The sequence below is a fragment of the Chlamydotis macqueenii genome, chromosome 10 (genome assembly GCF_036417535.1).
Source record: "Chlamydotis macqueenii isolate bChlMac1 chromosome 10, bChlMac1.mat, whole genome shotgun sequence".
Classification (NCBI taxonomy): Eukaryota; Metazoa; Chordata; class Aves; order Otidiformes; family Otididae; genus Chlamydotis; species Chlamydotis macqueenii.
The window spans coordinates 10,430,503-10,447,289 of record NC_141565.1 but is presented as its reverse complement, the minus strand read 5'-3'; the positions used below and the strand labels follow the sequence as shown (position 1 = coordinate 10,447,289).

The 16,787-nt window shown below is 65.1% G+C and overlaps 1 protein-coding gene across 1 annotated transcript in view; it reads right to left on the bottom strand.

Moving 5' to 3' along the window:
• Window positions 1-2,922: 2,922 nt before the first annotated feature.
• Window positions 2,923-16,787, bottom strand: part of COL7A1 (collagen type VII alpha 1 chain) — a 29,602-nt gene continuing 15,737 nt past the window's right edge. The window contains exons 57-110 of the mRNA XM_086755868.1: window positions 16,679-16,714; window positions 16,463-16,567; window positions 16,273-16,308; window positions 16,060-16,095; window positions 15,829-15,876; window positions 15,673-15,708; window positions 15,380-15,511; window positions 14,991-15,200; window positions 14,873-14,908; window positions 14,642-14,686; window positions 14,401-14,472; window positions 14,274-14,318; window positions 14,048-14,110; window positions 13,927-13,971; window positions 13,596-13,631; window positions 13,317-13,352; window positions 13,151-13,195; window positions 12,882-12,914; window positions 12,698-12,760; window positions 12,573-12,608; window positions 12,383-12,463; window positions 12,220-12,288; window positions 12,063-12,098; window positions 11,891-11,932; window positions 11,720-11,764; window positions 11,535-11,579; window positions 11,372-11,407; window positions 11,193-11,252; window positions 10,929-11,054; window positions 10,722-10,793; window positions 10,443-10,478; window positions 10,142-10,201; window positions 9,914-9,958; window positions 9,806-9,841; window positions 9,635-9,670; window positions 9,491-9,547; window positions 9,105-9,176; window positions 8,760-8,831; window positions 8,623-8,658; window positions 8,460-8,540; window positions 8,317-8,370; window positions 8,055-8,108; window positions 7,916-7,978; window positions 7,764-7,826; window positions 7,428-7,544; window positions 6,978-7,055; window positions 6,844-6,897; window positions 6,578-6,626; window positions 6,461-6,496; window positions 5,913-6,002; window positions 5,474-5,557; window positions 5,031-5,153; window positions 4,100-4,279; window positions 2,923-3,962 (exon numbers count right to left, since the gene is read on the bottom strand). Of these exons, the coding sequence (XP_086611994.1) occupies window positions 3,913-3,962; window positions 4,100-4,279; window positions 5,031-5,153; window positions 5,474-5,557; window positions 5,913-6,002; window positions 6,461-6,496; window positions 6,578-6,626; window positions 6,844-6,897; window positions 6,978-7,055; window positions 7,428-7,544; window positions 7,764-7,826; window positions 7,916-7,978; window positions 8,055-8,108; window positions 8,317-8,370; window positions 8,460-8,540; window positions 8,623-8,658; window positions 8,760-8,831; window positions 9,105-9,176; window positions 9,491-9,547; window positions 9,635-9,670; window positions 9,806-9,841; window positions 9,914-9,958; window positions 10,142-10,201; window positions 10,443-10,478; window positions 10,722-10,793; window positions 10,929-11,054; window positions 11,193-11,252; window positions 11,372-11,407; window positions 11,535-11,579; window positions 11,720-11,764; window positions 11,891-11,932; window positions 12,063-12,098; window positions 12,220-12,288; window positions 12,383-12,463; window positions 12,573-12,608; window positions 12,698-12,760; window positions 12,882-12,914; window positions 13,151-13,195; window positions 13,317-13,352; window positions 13,596-13,631; window positions 13,927-13,971; window positions 14,048-14,110; window positions 14,274-14,318; window positions 14,401-14,472; window positions 14,642-14,686; window positions 14,873-14,908; window positions 14,991-15,200; window positions 15,380-15,511; window positions 15,673-15,708; window positions 15,829-15,876; window positions 16,060-16,095; window positions 16,273-16,308; window positions 16,463-16,567; window positions 16,679-16,714 (3,432 nt within the window). The 3' untranslated portion in view covers window positions 2,923-3,912. The remainder of the gene's footprint in view (window positions 3,963-4,099; window positions 4,280-5,030; window positions 5,154-5,473; window positions 5,558-5,912; window positions 6,003-6,460; window positions 6,497-6,577; window positions 6,627-6,843; window positions 6,898-6,977; window positions 7,056-7,427; window positions 7,545-7,763; window positions 7,827-7,915; window positions 7,979-8,054; window positions 8,109-8,316; window positions 8,371-8,459; window positions 8,541-8,622; window positions 8,659-8,759; window positions 8,832-9,104; window positions 9,177-9,490; window positions 9,548-9,634; window positions 9,671-9,805; window positions 9,842-9,913; window positions 9,959-10,141; window positions 10,202-10,442; window positions 10,479-10,721; window positions 10,794-10,928; window positions 11,055-11,192; window positions 11,253-11,371; window positions 11,408-11,534; window positions 11,580-11,719; window positions 11,765-11,890; window positions 11,933-12,062; window positions 12,099-12,219; window positions 12,289-12,382; window positions 12,464-12,572; window positions 12,609-12,697; window positions 12,761-12,881; window positions 12,915-13,150; window positions 13,196-13,316; window positions 13,353-13,595; window positions 13,632-13,926; window positions 13,972-14,047; window positions 14,111-14,273; window positions 14,319-14,400; window positions 14,473-14,641; window positions 14,687-14,872; window positions 14,909-14,990; window positions 15,201-15,379; window positions 15,512-15,672; window positions 15,709-15,828; window positions 15,877-16,059; window positions 16,096-16,272; window positions 16,309-16,462; window positions 16,568-16,678; window positions 16,715-16,787) is intronic.

Below are 16,787 nucleotides of genomic sequence, written 5' to 3'. Positions count from 1 at the left end.
TGCACTCCCCCGCGGGCACACCAGTGCTGCCCCGTGCTCCCCTCCGCCCACGCCCTCTCCAGCCCTGGCCGAGAAGCCGTGTCCCAGCCAGGGAGGTTTATTTCCTGCGCCCGAGGCGTGCCATCAGCTCGGCATTGGCGGCCGCCTTGGCCTGCAGCTCCTTCTCTCTGGCCAGGTCGAGCAGGGTTTTCAGTACATGGGTGGGGACATCAAGTGACAGGGACACCTTTCTTGCCTTTTTCCCAGAAGCAGGTCTCTTGGCGGCTGGGTTCACGGGCCAGGACATTGCTTTTCCGGCTGACCCCTCCAGCAGCAGCGGGCAGGCTTTGTCTGGCTGAGACCCTTCCCCAGAGCTGCCGTCACTCCTCGTTTTGCGGAGACCCAGCAGCGTCTCATTAGCGATGGTGGTTTCCTGCCTCATCAACTTGCCTCTGTCCCCGGCGTGGGGAATCGGTGGGAGCCGCTCATGGCTTGGCCCCTTCCAGGCTCCCACCAGTGCCCCAAGGACCACCAGGAAGGTGAGCAATGTCCTGCAGCGCGGTGTGGTTCCGAGTGCCTGTGGGAAGCACGCGGCCGGCGCTGAGCATCACCCCCCCGGCATGCTGCCATGCCCCCCCAGGCAGGACGCTTCCCCATCGAGGTATCACATGCAAAGCCCTTCCTCTCTGTACTAGCTGCTCACGCCCAGCAGGGAGGCTCACCTCCATTTTGGGCAGCCTTCAGTTTTCCACCCTGATTTTAACCTTTTAGCATGAGAGAGTTTTGGGGAGGCTGAAGGGGATGTGGGAAGCAAATCAGCTGGGTGTCCCCATCCTTTCCCGCAGCCCCTGGCCAGATGCCGGCTGTCCCCTTTGCCACCCAGGGGAAAGGACATTCCCACTCAGGCAGGTGGCAGCATGGGGACCACAGCCATGGGAAGCGTGCTCAGGGTTTCAAGGCTGGGTGAGCTGCAGGGCTTTCTTCCTCCCACACCTTCCCTGAAGGATGCCATACCTCCAGGGCTGGCGGGCTCTCTGGGGCAAAAGCCACCCCACTGTGAGGGACATGAGTCACTGGGCCTGAAATACACAGCAGGTTGGTGGCAGCAGGGTGACAAGGGCATAAATCCAGCTACATGCGCTGAGTTGTGCCGAGCCTCAGCATCTTCCCCCGCCCTGGTCACAAGAAGGGCCCTGGGGGATGCAGGGTGCTGCGCCGTGGGGTGGGGGTCAGGGTGCTGTGCCATGGGGTGGTGGCATCAGTGCTAGTGTGGAGACACCACCAAACAAATCTTGCTGTGTGGCCACCTCTCCCCCCAATCAGTCACCCAGCAGGGTTTTGCCCAGTTGTAAGGAGGGCAGTGAAGAGCATCCAAACTTCTGCAACCCATCTCCAGCGCGAAATCCTTCAGAAAATACTGGAGCAGGCAGCCAGAGGCGGTTGAACTTGTTGTGAAGTGGATAATGAAAAGCATCCAACCCCCTGCAGCCCATTTCCCAGCTAAACCCCACCCAGAAAGCACCACCAAAACAGCCTCACCATTTCCAGCGCGTCCTCGTCCCCCCAGATCTTCAGGCGATGCTCCCGGGATGTGAGGACCACAAGCTGGGGGTTTGCTCCGCTCCTCGCCGAGCCCTGGCTCTTATCCTGCCCCCAGCTCCACCTCTGACCCACAGAGGGGGTGACGGTGACACACGGCGGGGGGGGGGGTGTGCGATGTTATTAATACATTTTGCCTAATAGGGGATGAAATCATCCCAGACCATGGGTGGGTGTTTGCCCCCTCAGCTCCATCAGCTGTGTTTGGAGTGGATTCCAGGAACGTGGGGCAAATCAGATGTAATTATTTCATATCTGACTTGTGAGATGGTTTTTCTCCATCTCATTGAGCCTTCCTGCTCCTCTCAGCTTTGGTTAACCACTCAAGGCACACACAGGCATATCGCTGCCGGCCAGCGTCTGTGGCACTGGTGGCGAGCGCCAGACCCCCAGCATTGTGCCGCACAAGGGTCCTGGATGTCTCCTGGTGCTGGTTTGGCGCTGCCATCCTGGTGGGCTCCCTGGCCCCGGCCAGCTGGATGGCGCTGCTGGAGACCACGTCACCTCCCTGCTGTGCCAAGGACACGGCTTGGGCCAGCGGTTTGCAGCCAGCTGCACCCCTCCAAACAGGACACCACTGGTTTGCAGCCCACCTACATCAGTCCAGCCTGGGGACACCACAAGACTGCAGCTCACCTTCACGCATTCCAACTGGGATGCCACTGGTTTGCAGCCGACCTGCACCAGTCCAGCCTGGCCCAGCCCCTCTGCCAGCTGCCCGCAGCGGGCAGCAGCCTGTAGGCGTTGTCGTACGGTGAGCCCCGCGCAGAAGGGTTTTGCCCCAGAGTTCTCCCCTTAGCAGCTGTGGGAACACCCAGGGGCTCTGAGGCTGGGCAGGCACGCATGTGAGATGAGTTGGTGGGTGCTCAGCCAGAGGGCCGGCCAGGATGAGAAGCCAGGGCCCCTGGGGCTCGGACCACTGGGGGTCTTGCCCACCCCCGTGGCCGCAGGGTGACCCGTCCCGTGCCAGCCTTGCCAGCAGCGGCAGGGAGAGGAAATAATGCCAGCTCTGTTCCTCCTCCCGGGGATGGCCAGGAACTCACCCCCAGCAGCCAAAATTAGCCAACGGTGCTGATTCACCCAGCGCATCACGCAGTACCACAGCCCCTCGTGCCAACATGTCACGGCCCAGCCAGGGGGTCACGGCCTGGCTTGCGTCAGTGGGGCACGCGCCGGGCACGGGGATGAGGTACCAGGGTCCCTGGAGAGGATGAGGACACCCAGCCAGCACTGCTGGCAGTGAGCAGCCGGGAAGGGCATCCCAGCTGGGATGGGACACGCTTGGCTCAAGAGCTGGCCACAAACCCCGTGGGCACCTCCGGCAGCACGCCAAGAAACATGGAATCTCCCTGTGAGCACAGCTTTAATACCATGGCATCCGCCCCGCGTTGGCACACACGTACATTCGCTGTATACAGATACACACTGAGAGCAGCGGGACACACGGGTGCCACACAGACCCTCTGGCAGTCCGCAGCCCCCTGGGCCCCAAAGAGGCGGGGGCACGTCCCCACTTGGCCCTGGGGCTGGGAAGAGGCAAGGGCTGCAGACCCCCGTGAGCCAGCATCGCTTTCATGAAGCCTTTGAGGGCGAGCGTAGGCAAGCAGGAACCTCCTCTAACATAGCACCATCCTCAGGGTTTCCCCGACGGGCCGGGGTGTGCAGGCAAGCCCCTCCAGATTAAAGACAGACGTGCTGCTGGCAGGCATGCGAGCCGGAGGGTAGCACACGGAGAAAGCCTCCGGCCTCCCCACAGGTCTTTGCCAAACCATCGCAGCCGCAAAAGGGGAACTGGGCCTCAGTTGAGGTTAAGGTGAAATTTATTCAGATGGAGCCAGTGGCAGGGCTGGGGGTGAGGGATGGCGTGCAGGGAGGCATCGCCTGGCCCAGGGACATGGGCAGAATCCCCTGGGGAACAGGGGGGGCTTGGGGACCCACAGCGGGGCAGGGAAGGGGACAAGGGGGTTAGATAAGGGAAGGGGAACCTAACCATATCAAGCCCCAGCTCCGCTCCTGGGTCACCGGAGAGGGAGTGTGGGGTCAAGAGCCATCCCATGGGCAGCAAATAACTTAAACTGGGAACAGCCCAGGAAACCTCTGGGTGGAAAAGGGTGTTAAGAGCCTCGGAGCGGGGTGTGGATCCCCATTTGATATAAATTTCACCTTAACAGGCAATAAAACTGATACGAAATGAAAAACCCATGAGCAGCAAAAAAGACACGTTAGAAATAGCACCAGGTTCCTGCCGGGGGCTGGTGGGCATGTGGCCACCGTGGGCAGCCCAGCCCTGGCCAGGACGGCAGCCAGACCCAGCTGCCGAGACACTGCCCACGCCTACACCTTTGGCTGCCCTCCTACCCTGCTGCTGGCAACGCCGCGGGCATCTGCGGAGAGAAGTGAGGTGGTGTCAGAGCCGAGGTGGGGCCCAGCATCCTCCCCCCGGCTCTGCATCGGCTGAGCCCGCAGCACCGGGTGGGGATGCTGCCGCACCCGCTGGTGCCAGTGGCCCTGCCCTGCCTACCTGCCCCTGCGCGCTGCCCGCAGTGCAGCTCGCACTCCTCCTTGCTGTCGAAGCGGTTGAGGTTGCCCCGGCAGCCGCTGTAAATGAAGGGCCGGCACTGGGTGACTCTTTGGTTGTAGTACCACCGCAGCGTGTAGCGCTGGCAGTCCCCCTCGTCCAGCGGCAGGCTGCAGGGCTCCGCTGCGGGGGGCAAACGGCCACAGTGAGGGCGGGCAAGAGCCAGCAGCGCACCGGCAGTGGAGGCAGCCAACCCCACTTGGCAGAGGGGCAGAAACCCCAGAAGGGAAAGGCAGGGGATGGCTCCCAGCAGAGCGTGGGCAGGGTTCGGCTGGAGGGGACATCGCCATGCCCTGCTCAGGTGCTGGGAGTGAGGGCAGGAGATGCTGCTCTGGGCAAGCCCCTCTCCCAGGGGCAGCTCCCACCAAAAGCTGGAGATAGAGCTGGGACGGAGGTGGCTTAGGGACATGATGGCACCAGCATCCAGTGGAAGGGTACCAAAGGGACTCTCCCCATACTGCTACTGCCTCGGGGGCCTCCCTGCTCTCCTCAGGGCTTTGGGGTCCCCTCCTGCGGCTCACGACCAGGAGCACAGGAAACCAGCCAGAGGCAGCAGGTCCCACCAGCCCAGCAAACCATCTGTTGCTGCCAGTGATGGGTTCAGTGAGGGGGATGGAGCACGAGGTCTGCACAGTGTGTGTGGCATGGTGCTGCGATGGGGAACATGCACCCTGCCTGGATGCCAGTGAGAGGGCTGCAAATCCAAAATCCTCCCAGCCAGAGGGCTGCAAATCCCAAATCCACCCCAGCTGGAGGGTGCAGGGACCTGCTGCCAGACAAGACACGAAGTCATCGTCCCAGCAAAGCCTGGGCAGCCCGGCAGTTGCCTCCAGCTGCTCCGTCCTCAGTGCCAGGTGGGCACAGGGAAGCTCACCATCCATCACGGGCTGCTCTGAGCTGTCCATCTCTGGGACCTCATCGTAGTCCTCCTCCTCCTCTGCGTACGCGCTGTCGTACTCGAGGTCATCAGTGTTGAGCATGACTTGCCTGTCCTGCCCTGGGAGATAGCACTAGGCATGAGCAGCCCTTGCCTCCCGCTCCGTCCCCACCATCCCACTCCCCCCAGCCACAGCCCTGGCTCTGCACATGCCTGCACACACACAGCACACACCGGTGCATGCCTGCACACACACACACGCATGCACACACACGCCTTGCTGCCCTCTCCTCTACTCGCTCTTGCATTAAAGCCCCCTGGGACCAGCAGCACGGCCACGGATGGATGATCAGTGCCTGCGAGCAGGGGGCAGGGACACAACGCACATGGAGCAGAATGAAAAGGGGGACAGGGACTAAAAGCACAGGGATGACACTCACCCTCCTCTTCCTCGGCGTGTGACAATTTGAGCACAGGGACTGCGTGAGCGCTGCCAGCGGGGAAGGGCTGGGTGGGGAAGAGCCCTGCGAGGGGGAAGGACATGGCGCAGGCATCAGGGAGGAGGCAAGGGGGCCCAGGGTGCTTCCCCCTTGCCTCTTGGGGAAACCACCCCTTGCAAGTATGGAGCAGCCCAGCAACACCCCAGTACTGCTGCAGGGTACACAGTCAGGGATGGGGGACCTGGGGACACCCCCTCCTCTCTCTGCACTGCAGACCAGGGCTAGCGGGAGTGACAGGCAGGAGGAGATGCTGCTCAGTGGGACAGTGCCCGCTGGGAGCCCAGCACGATGGGGATGGGGATGGGAATGGGGATGGGAATGGGGAGGCACATATGCCCATAGGGGCCACATCTTGTAGATCCTCCGGGATCTCCATCACCTGTTTGGCCGCGCTCCCTCTCCTGGCGGACACTTCTTCCTCCTCCCTGTGCAGAGTGGAAGGTCCTCCTGGCCTGAGCCCCCCAGCCTCCTTGGAGAGAAAACACCCACCTCATCCCAGCCCACCCCTTGCCCCCATCCCTCCATCCCACTCTTCCAGCCCACCCTCCCCTCCAGCAGTCCTGGCCCCTGCAAGCCCGTCTGCCCCTGCTCCAGCACCCAGTCACGGATGGGGTGCAGTCCTCGTGGTCCCTTCTCAGTTGGGTAAACCCTGGCAGTGCCCAGACCCCATTGGCACCATCCTGAGTTGGCTGCCCCTGGGGATCCCTGCTGTGCCATCACTTCTGCCACGCACCATCCCTCCTCCCTGCACACACTCCCACACTGATGCCAGCACTGACTGAGGGGGTCCCAGAGGGTCCCAGCTGCCTCCAGCCACCCCAAAACTGGCAGCACACCTGGGTGCTGGGACCCCTTCAGTGCCACATGTGTGGGGCAGGGGTAGGGGCAGGGTAGGTAGGAAGGGAGAGCTGCAACCTGAGTGCTCACGTGAATCCAGGCGCCGTGGGAAGTGGCCGCCGCAGGCTGCGGGAGAGATGGGGCAGGGGGTCAGGGGCAGCAGGGACAAACCCCCAGCCCCGGGGCACTGTAGTGGGGGATGCTCACCACAGTGCTGGCTCATCTCCTGCCTGACGAAGGCGCGGATCTCCTCTTCCTGTTGGGCACGTGGAGGGGAGAAGGACCCACGTCGCAACAGCGGATGGTGCAATTAGAGGGGAGGAAAAACCCTTTCTGCAGGCCCACGTGCCAAAGCAGAGCCCAGAGGTGGGGGAAGCTCCTCCACCAGCGGTGGTGGGACGGATCTGGCACCCCATCCCACCCTGGTGACCCGAGCGCCGTGAGCCCATGCCGGCTCCCTCCCGGCTTCTTACCATCATGCCTGGCTCCCCCTTCTCCCCACGGAGCCCCTGGGTGCCAGGACTGCCCTAGGGACAAGCAGAGGGGTGTGGGAGTCTGGCCCTGGCTGGGGCTCACCCCCCCCAGGGCCGGACACCCGCTCACCCACCTGCTCTCCTCTCTCGCCAGGGATGCCGGGCACGCCGCGGGTCCCAGGCACTGATTGCCCGGGGGGCCCTCTCTCCCCCTGCAAAGGACACGTACTCAGGGTCTGGCTGGTGGCTCCGGAGCCTCTCTGCCCTCCCCAGCACCATGAATGTGCCACATTCCCCCTCCTCACACCCCAGGGATGTCTGCGCAGATGGGGATGATAACAGGGACGGGCATGCGTCCAGCTCAGCCCCAGGACAAGCAGGATTCCAACCCCTCATCCCATCCCCTGGGCAGGGGGACACAAAGGAGGACCCCAAAACCAGTGAGCTGGCAGGGCAGGGACAGGGCAGGGACAGAGCTGGGACATGGCTCCCAATGCCACCAACCCCTCATGAACTCCGGGGACAGGGCTCTCCCTGTCTCACGGCACCTGGAGGGGGATCCGCCACCTGCGGTGGGGACTCACCTTCTGGCCCTGCATGCCCTCCGGACCTCGTGGGCCAACGTTCCCTGGGGGCCCGGGGGGGCCAGGTGCACCGTCACTGCCCCGGGGACCAGGAGCACCAATAACGCCCGGAGCGCCCTGCGGGAGAGCAGAGGGTGAGCCCGGGGGTGTCGGAGCCCCCCGGCCCCAGAGCAGGCGCCATGGGCATCCTCCGACCCTGCAGCTGCAGTGACAGAAGTTAGCGCAGCGCGAGACAGCTCTTCTGGGAGCATCGGGCTCCGATGTGCTTGGGACCAAGGCTGGATCCTGGTAAAAGCAACGCAGTGCAATGCACTCCAGCCCTTTCCAACCACTTACCCGCTCTCCTTTCTCCCCCTGGTCTCCTTTGGCTCCCTGCTGCCCATCGAATCCCCGGTCGCCCTGCGAAGAGGAAGGGGCAGGCAGTGGGAGGCAGGCAGCGGGGGGCTCAAGTGCCAGCACAGCTTTTCCCAGCGCTGCTGGGAACCTACCTTGGGTCCCATGAGCCCCTCCTTCCCAGGGATGCCCGGTGGTCCCGACAGACCCAGCTCTCCCTTAGGGACAAAGCAGACGTCCGTCACTCACCAGCCACGCGTCCCCATCCCACCCTGGCACCAGCGCGGTGCTTACCGGCTCGCCTTTCCTCCCAGGCAGCCCCGAGCGCCCCGGGATCCCTGGCTCTCCCTACAGCAGGCAGGAGAGAGGGAGGGCAGTCAGTCCCACACCCCTCAATGCTCACCCCAGTTCCGCGGGCAGAGGAGGGGTCCCTGTGGCCCCACAGCGGGGCCAAGGTCCAGCCTCAGCCATCTCCCTGCTCCCACTGGCTGGTGGAGGGGATCCAAAGGGCCACAGCCATCCAGGCTCCTGCGGCACCCTGCGGGCACTCACTCACCTTCTCACCCTTGTCCCCATTGAGGCCACAGGCGCCCTTCATGCCCCGGTCACCCTGCGAGGATGAGGAGGGGAGTCAGAGCCACGCCAAGCTGGTGCAGGTTCTGGCTGAGAGAGCACTGGCAGGCAGAGGGACCAACCCACCTTGGGGCCACGCATACCCAGGGGTCCCATGTCCCCTTTCTCTCCCCGGGCTCCAGGGATCCCGTCGCGGCCAGGCTGGCCCTGTGGGAGAGCACACAGTGTGATGGGGGTCCGCTCCTGCCCCACGGAGGAGCGGCAGCGGCACCAGGACATAGCTTCTCACCGGCTCGCCGGGCTCTCCTGATGCTCCAACTTCTCCCTGGGGAAGGCAAAGTCATCGGTCAGGGCTGGCAAGGGGGGACAGTGCCCCCAACACCCTCCCCTGCACCCCCCAGCAGCGGGGGATGCCCAGCTCCTCACCTTCTGCCCGCCGGGGCCACGTGCACCAGGGAAGCCTGTGGAGCCCTTCTCGCCTTGCTCGCCCCTCGACCCCTGCAAGCAGAAACCCAGATTGACACAGGGCAGAAAGGAGACCACCAGCCACGGTACAGCCATGGCATGGCCACGGTGGCCTCCAAGACCGGCTCCTGCAGCTCCCCTTGCCGGGGAGCCAGGGACCGTACCAGGATGCCCGCAAACACCAGCACGTGGGGAACAGGGATGCCACCATGCCCTAGTCCCTCTGTCCATCACCCCGCCTGATGCCTTCCGTGGTCCCCAAGCCAGCAGTCCCCAGCCGCGTACAAGCCCCCCCCAGCCCCATACCTTCTCTCCGGGCATGCCTTGCTCCCCCTTGTCCCCCTTGTCCCCTTCCGTGCCCTTCAGGCCACGGTCTCCCTGCAAAGGGGGAAACACAGAGAGGGGTCAGGGGACAGGGAGATGAAGGAGAGACGACAATGGGCTTTGTGAAGCAGGGTCCTTCCACAGCAAGAAGCCCCCCCAGCTCTTCCGGCAGCCAGGGGTGGGGGGGCTGTCCTGTGCTGCTCAGGAGAGGGGGGGTGCAGGATCAAGCCCCTAGGGCTGTGAGCTGCCCTGGGCCAGGGGCAGGACAGGCAGGGCCCTGGGGAGGGGGGATGCACAGGAGAGCCCCTGCCCATCAGGACAAGAGGGATGATGCAGAGCGGGACAGGGAGGATGGGGACAGCTCTTACCGGCTCCCCCTTGCTGCCCCGTGCTCCGGCGGGCCCCTCCACCACCACGGTGTCTCCCTGCATACCCGAAGGAGAGAGGTGGGGTGAGCTGGGGAGCCAGCACTGCTGCTCTCCCTCCTGCTGCCCCTTGCCCTGGGGACTCACCTTGTCTCCTTTGGGCCCCAGGGCTCCAACGTCTCCCTGCGAGGAAGGGGAGATGGTGAGATGCTGCAACGATGCATGGTGGGGAGCAGGCAGCACCTCCCTGGAGACTCCAATCCCTTGGGGGTGCATTGTTTGCTCTCCCTGGCTCTCCACTCCCCCAGAGTCCCTTACCTTGTCCCCACGCTCCCCTCGGTTCCCAGGCAAACCCTGCGGGAGAGAGGAGAGGGGCGGTCAGGGAGGGGTCTGGCCGGGAGTGCAGCCGGGGAGGGGGGTATTTACCGCCGGCCCGCGATCCCCTTCTGGCCCTGGGCGCCCATCTTCACCCTACAAGAAGAAAGGGATGTGAGAAGGGGGTGTGGGATGGGGGCACCCCCAGTGTAACCCCACTACTCCGGGGACAGGCGTGGTGCTGGCTTGCTGTCCCCTCAAGGCTGTGCGGTGGGATTTCCTGTCCCCAGTGGTGGGGACACGGTGGGAGGGATGTGGGGGGGTTGTGATGATACCTACCCGTGGCCCCGGGTCCCCACGCTCGCCTCTGGCTCCCGGCAGCCCAGCCCCTGGGGCACCCTGCCAAGGGGAAGGCAAGAGCTCATCCCCGTCCTTGCTCCCAGCCATGCCATGTCCCCCCACCCCGACACCAGGGACACCCTGCAGACCCCCGCTGCCCTGGGTGCCTGGCACAGAGCAGGCTTCCATGTGCCACCACCCAGAGTGGCCTCAGCATCCCCCAGAGGGTGGCTGCAGCAGGGACACCCCACGAGAGGAGCAGCCCCACAACCCTCATGCTATAGGGCTGCCCCTTTCCTACCTTCTCACCCTTCAGGCCCAAGGCCCCTTGTATGCCCTAAAAGAAAGGAGAGGGGTGAGCGAGTCACAGGAGGAAGGTGATGCCAGGCTCCCTCAAAGCATCCTGGGGGCTCCCACAGAGCTCCTGCCCCGTGCCAAAGCCCCCAGTAACCCCCAGCCCCAGGGGCTGGGGCCGGGAAGGTGCAGAGTGGGTCCCCATCACCCCGCCTGAGATGGCAGGGGAGTCAGGGCACAGCCTGTCCCCCTCAGGGACACTGTGGCACCAGAGCCCCGAACTCACAGCCGGTCCTGGTGGCCCCGCAGGTCCTGGTGGTCCGGGAGTGCCATCTCTCCCAGGAAAGCCAATCAAACCCTGGCAGGGAAATACCAGTGAGTGGGCAGGGACCACACCCAGGAGCCGGTGGGGCTTGCAGGGACCCCACTGGTGCTGCCCGAGGGTCTGGGGTCAGTCAGACCAGCAAAGGTGAACACTGCCCGTAGCTTTTACCCTCTCTCCCGGGGGACCCACGGGGCCAGGCTGCCCGTTGTCCCCTCTCAGACCAGGCTGTCCTGGTGTCCCAGCGATGCCTGCTAAGCCTGGGGGTCCCGGTGGTCCTGGCAAGCCAATGTCACCCTGGAGGAGGGAGAAAAAAAGATGGGGCCCAGGGAAACAGCCCCAGGAATGTGCTTCTCCCTCAGCCGGCCAAGCCAGGGCAGCACTCGGGCACTGGGGATGTGGCGAGAGCCAGGGTGACACGGGGACAGGTGTTACCTTCAATCCTGGAGGCCCATCCTGTCCTGGCGGTCCCCGCATGCCCACACCTGGTGACCCCTGCACAACGGCAGAGCACACGGTGTGTCCCCTGGCAGGCACTGGGGTGCCAGGGGCATCCTGCCACCTGGAGCAGTTCCCCAGGGCTGGGGAGCACCCTGGGACCAGGGGACACCTACCTTCTCCCCTTTGGCTCCGGAGGACCCCTTGGCTCCCTGCAAAGACAGCAATCCACTGGGAAGGCTTGGGCAGTGGGTGGCGGGGACACAGGTCCCCCCTCACAGCATCTGCTGTGCCCAGCATCCGCCCCCCGCCCTGCCCCGCCCTCTGCCTCCTACTCACGTCTTCCCCAGGATCCCCTGGCTCCCCGAATCGTCCCGGCTCTCCCTGGCAGGGGCGAACAGGCGAAAAGCAGGGGTATGTGATGATGCATGGCGGGAGCAGCCATGGCCGGACCCTGGCTGCTCTGTGGCCAGGCAGCGGGGGAGCCCAGGGCCCCCATGGCCCCCTCCCCGAGCAGCGCTCACCTTCTCACCCTTGGGGCCAGGCAAACCTCGGTCACCCTTGGAGCCCTGTCAGGGGGAGAGCAGCGTTAGGGGAGGGGGGCAGCCAAAGGGCTGGCTCAGCCCCCAGAAGGCAAGGAGAGGGGATGGAGGATGAGGTTAATTGGGGTGATGAGATTAATGGGGCCAACTCACAGGTTCTCCCAGCAGCACCCCCTCCAGCAGCGCCGGCTCGCCCTGCAGCGACACAGGGGTGCTCAGACATGCCCAAAGCAGGCACCAGCACCCTGCGGACCCCCGCCTGCCCTGGGGGCTTTGGCAGCACCTAGGGGTCAGAGTCCCCCCACCTTGCACCCTGCCTCCTTACCTTCTCGCCTTTGGCACCGGGAGGGCCAGTGATGGCCTGGGACATGGCAGGGAGAGAGAGGGGCAGGTGAGCAGGGCTGCACAGGGATGCTCCCACTCATCCTGGCACAGGAATGCCGGGGAAGCTCCCAGCACTGCCAGGGCAGCTCTGCGCTCACCTGCCCCGGGGGTCCGGCGTCCCCTGGCTGTCCCTTGGGACCCGCAGGGCCGGAAGGTCCTGGCATCCCCTGGCACAAGCAGCACAGCCCTCAGCCTTGGCTGCAGACAGACTGAGCCCCATGGGGCTCCCGCTGGGATGGGACTGGGCGAGCAGCAACCTACCATCTTCCCGGGCATCCCCGCCTCTCCGTCCTTCCCCGGCACTCCGTCCCTGCCCGGCACGCCTGGCTTCCCGCTCTCTCCCTGTGGGCGGTAAGAGCGGGGCTGGGGCTCAGGGGTCCCTCAAACCCCCCCGAGCGGCTGAGCACCCCACACCAATGGCAGGTGGGCAGGGAGGGGATGACACACTCACCACTTGTCCTGGCAGCCCGGGGACACCCGGCGGGCCCTGCAAGGGAGACACGAGCAGAAATCAAGGGGCTGCCTGGGCACCAGGAATGGCCAAGGGGCAGGAGAGCGGGGGCTGCAAATACCTACCCCTGGGCCAGGGGGGCCGGGGGGGCCGGGCAGCCCTATGCTGCCCTGGGGACCAGGCAAGCCCTGCAATGGAAACAGCCGCGTCAGAGAGGGCGTGGCACCCCATGGGAAGGGGTACAGCAGCGGGGTCAGCTGGCTTTGGGGGGGCCAGGCAGGTGCTGGTGGGGAGGGCGTGGGTGCTCACCCGGATGCCGGAGCCAGGTTCTCCCGGATCGCCCTGCGAAGAGAGTGCCTGCATCAGTCCCACCGTCCCGACCCACCGGCCACGGCAGTCACGGCCACATCCCCGCACCTGCCACAGGGCTGTTCCCCAGGGGTGGCTGGATCCGAGATAGGGGCCAGCCCAAAATGTCCTGAAATGTGGCCCTCCCTCCAGTCCCCAAATCTGGCAAGGTACCACTTTCCTCTGCCAGGTCAGATGTGGCGATGCCAGTGCAGACGCTGATGCCATACCTTGGTGCCAGCTGGGCCCTGGGTCCCGGGTGGGCCAGCACTGCCCTGCAGGGGACAAGGGGACATTATGTTGGGGCGGTGTTTGCTGGCAGCACAGGATGGGGAGGGGGCCTGATGTCCCCCTGGCATGACAGTCCCCTGCACGTGGCATGGGGTGGCTCCTTACCGGAGGTCCTGGGGGTCCCGGGTCTCCCTGGCTGCCCTGAAGGGAAGAAGAGATGGGGTCACCACAGGGATGGGTTCTGCCCGGTGGGTGCATGGGGAGCAGAAACCCAGACAGGGCCAAGGGCTCTGGTCAGCAGCCACAACAAGTGAGGACAAGCCTGGCCAGCTCCTGCAAGGCACCTGGGGCCAAGCACCCACGCAGCCAGCAGGATGGCCCCCACGGCTTCACCCACCATCAGCAGCCAGGGGTACGGTGACGTGGGGGGACACAGACACCTACCGGGCGTCCCAGCGCGCCGGGGAAGCCTGGCAAGCCCTGCAAAGAACAAAGAACCACGTCAGAGCCAGCAGGCGAGTGCAAGCCCGTCAACCCCAGCAGCCCTGCCTGAACCCCAGGGATGCTCCCCACTCCCAGTGTGTGGTACCCAGCCCAGGGCACTTAGGGGAGGGGCTGGGAGGCCCCCTAAAGCCCTGCGGGCTCTGCATCGCAGGGGAAGGAGGTGATGGAGACATTAATGCTCCCGCTGGTGCCAGGCCAGTGGCGGCTGCTGTGGGAACACATGACCTTCCCCCCATCCCAGCCCGCATCCCCCCACCACGTCCCCACTCACCGGCTTGCCCTCGGGGCCCGCCAGCCCCCTCTCACCTGGGAGGCCCTGGAGGCAGAGATGGGGTCAGTGCTAGGTGGAGGTCTGGGGTCAGCGCCAGGTGGGGGGACATTGCCGTACTCACCGGGGCACCATCCCTGCCCTTCTCGCCGGGCTCCCCTCGTTCACCCCGCGGGCCACTCTCACCCTGCAGTGGGGACAGGCGCAGGGTCATAGGACGGGCAGGGACCTTTCTGTCCCCCACCAGACCCTGCTGGCACCCAAAGAGGGGTGCCCCCAGCAGCGTCCCTGCCCGGGACTTTGCTCCATGGGGCTGCCCTGTTGGCAGCGGGAGACTTACGACCGCAGACCTTATCTCCTTTGGGTCCCCGCTCGCCCTCGGCTCCCTGCTCGCCCTGTGTCGGGGAGAAGACAGATGCCATCAGCCCCTGGCTTGGTCACCTTGGCTGCCCTACCCCATTCTGCCCAGCCACGCACCTTTGCTCCCTTGGGTCCGGCAGGGCCACGCTCTCCCGGGAAGCCCATCAGGCTGCCCTCCACCACATCTGCCTGCGGGCAGGGTGCAGTCAGGACCAGCACCCGAGGGACCTCAGGGTGGTCCCCCAGGGGCACAGCCCTCCCCGAGTCCCCATGCCAGGGGACTGGACATGGCCATCCATCCCTGGAAGCGTGGTCCAGCACCCCTTGGGGACAGTCCCCAGCAGCAGCCATCATTTACCTTGGGCCCTGGGGGCCCTGGGAGGCCAGGCAAGCCATCCCTGCCCTGGAGGGGAGAAAAATAGGTTGAGCATCAAAGGGACAGCAGGGCACCGGGGAGCAGAGCCACCCCTGGTACAGCCAGTCCTGGCCCCCATAGGGCATCCCCCTGCCCCACGGAGAGCCCTCCGTCCTCCTGAGAGGTGCACAGCACAGCAGGGACAGAGGGGACCATGTCCCCATCCCAGCTCACCTGCTCACCCCGGTCGCCCTTCTCACCCCGGTCGCCCTGGGGAAAAAACACCATGGCCGTCACCAAGCCCCTGCACCAGGTCCCCCAGCCCGTGCCCTGTGCCCCCACGTGCACTCACCTTCTCTCCAGGGCGTCCAGCCTCCCCCAGCTCCCCGGCCCGGCCCGGCACCCCGGGGATGCCCGGCTTGCCAGGCTCCCCTGGCTGCCCGGGTGGCCCCTCAGGACCCCGCTCGCCCACTGCACGGCCCGTGGGGCCCTGGGGGCCAGGGGCACCTGGGTCTCCCTTGTCACCTTTGGGTCCTCGCTCGCCGGGAAAGCCTAACGAGCCCTGCAAAACATAAACACCATGCTGCCAGAGCCAGCTCTGTGCCAGGGGCTGCCAGCCCTCCTCGAGCATCCCAGGGCTGAGCTGGCGGCATGGTCCCCCCAGTCAGCCTGGGCAGGGGGTGGGGGCAAAGGCGGGCAGCGTGTTTGGACACAGCATCAAGCCATGATGGCTCTGCTCACCTCTCTGCCTGGAGGCCCCCTCTCTCCTGGCTCCCCCCGGCTGCCCTTCTGGCCCCGCAGACGCTCAGACACCGGCAGAAATGAGTCTGAGCTCCCGTCGTAGGCACCCGTGAGCTCCTTCAGGGATGAAACCTTGGAGAGAGGACAGAGCCACCGGCCAGGCGGTCAGTGCAGCTCAGCCACGGCAGCACCCCTCAGCCCCGCCAACCCATCCCGGGTCGCTCGAGTCTCCCACCACCTCCCCTGTCCCCCCTCCCGCCGCTGTGTGGCAGGAACAGCCAGCGACTACGTACCTTGATGCCAAGCGCTTCCAGGCTACGTTCAACGTTCTACAATAAAAAGACAATAAAAACAAAGCGGGCGTTGGCCCATTCCCACCATAGGGACTGTGGAGGGTCCTCCAACCCAGGGGCTGATGTCCCAGCCCAGCAGGTTGGGAGGGGACTCACCACTGCAGTTCCAGGGTCTCCACGTGCTCCAGGATCACCAGGTCGCCCCTAGGTGTACAGAGGAAGAGGGAATGAAAAGATGTACAGAGGTGCAGTAGGTGAGGTGAGCAGTGCTGATGCTGTCCTCAGTAGGTTTCAGAATTAACACTGCTGGTGCTGCCTGGGCAAGAGCTGCAGTTGCCACCACCCTGGGGTGCTCACAGCTTGTCAGGCTCGGTGCTGGGTACTCACTGGCTCCCCTCGCAGTCCAGGCTCCCCTGGGTCCCCCTGAAACACAGCAAAGGTGTCAAGGTGGGAAGAGCCAGGCTGCCCGGCACCAACTCCAGCACCAGGGTCCAGCCCTGCCAGCCTAGGGGCAGGGAGTCCCACCAAGGACTTATCCCCTCTGGCATGGGGTGCCCCAGACCATTGCATTGCGGGGCTCGGGGGCAGGAGCACACCTACCTTCGGTCCAGTCACCCCACGGAGGCCCGGTGAGCCCTGGAAGACACAGAGGGGACACAATGGCACCTGACACACACAGACACGGGGCAGTGCCCCAAGGGAGCCATGAGCAGGGGTTCTGCCCGCCCCATGGCAGCCCGGACTCCAAGGTCTGGTGCTGGGTGACACCGTGGGCTTGAGGACTACGCACCTGGCCTGGGGGGCCAACCTGCCCTGGGACGCCAGGGGGGCCAGGGGGGCCGAGGGGGCCTGGCACACCTCTGTCCCCCTGCTCACCCTTGGCACCACTGTGGCCCTGCCGAGAGAGCAGCATCACCCCCAGGACCTGGGTGCCGGGGTCTGTCCCCAGTGGGGGCAGGTACCCAGCACCCCCCATCACCACGCTCCTCTGCCAGGAGGTACTCACCTCTCTGCCAGGGGGTCCTGGGTCGCCTTTGTCTCCCTAACCAGGAGGGAAAGGAATTAGAGGGATGTTGCCCCATCCGCATGCCCCAAAATGATGCTCCTGGACCCGG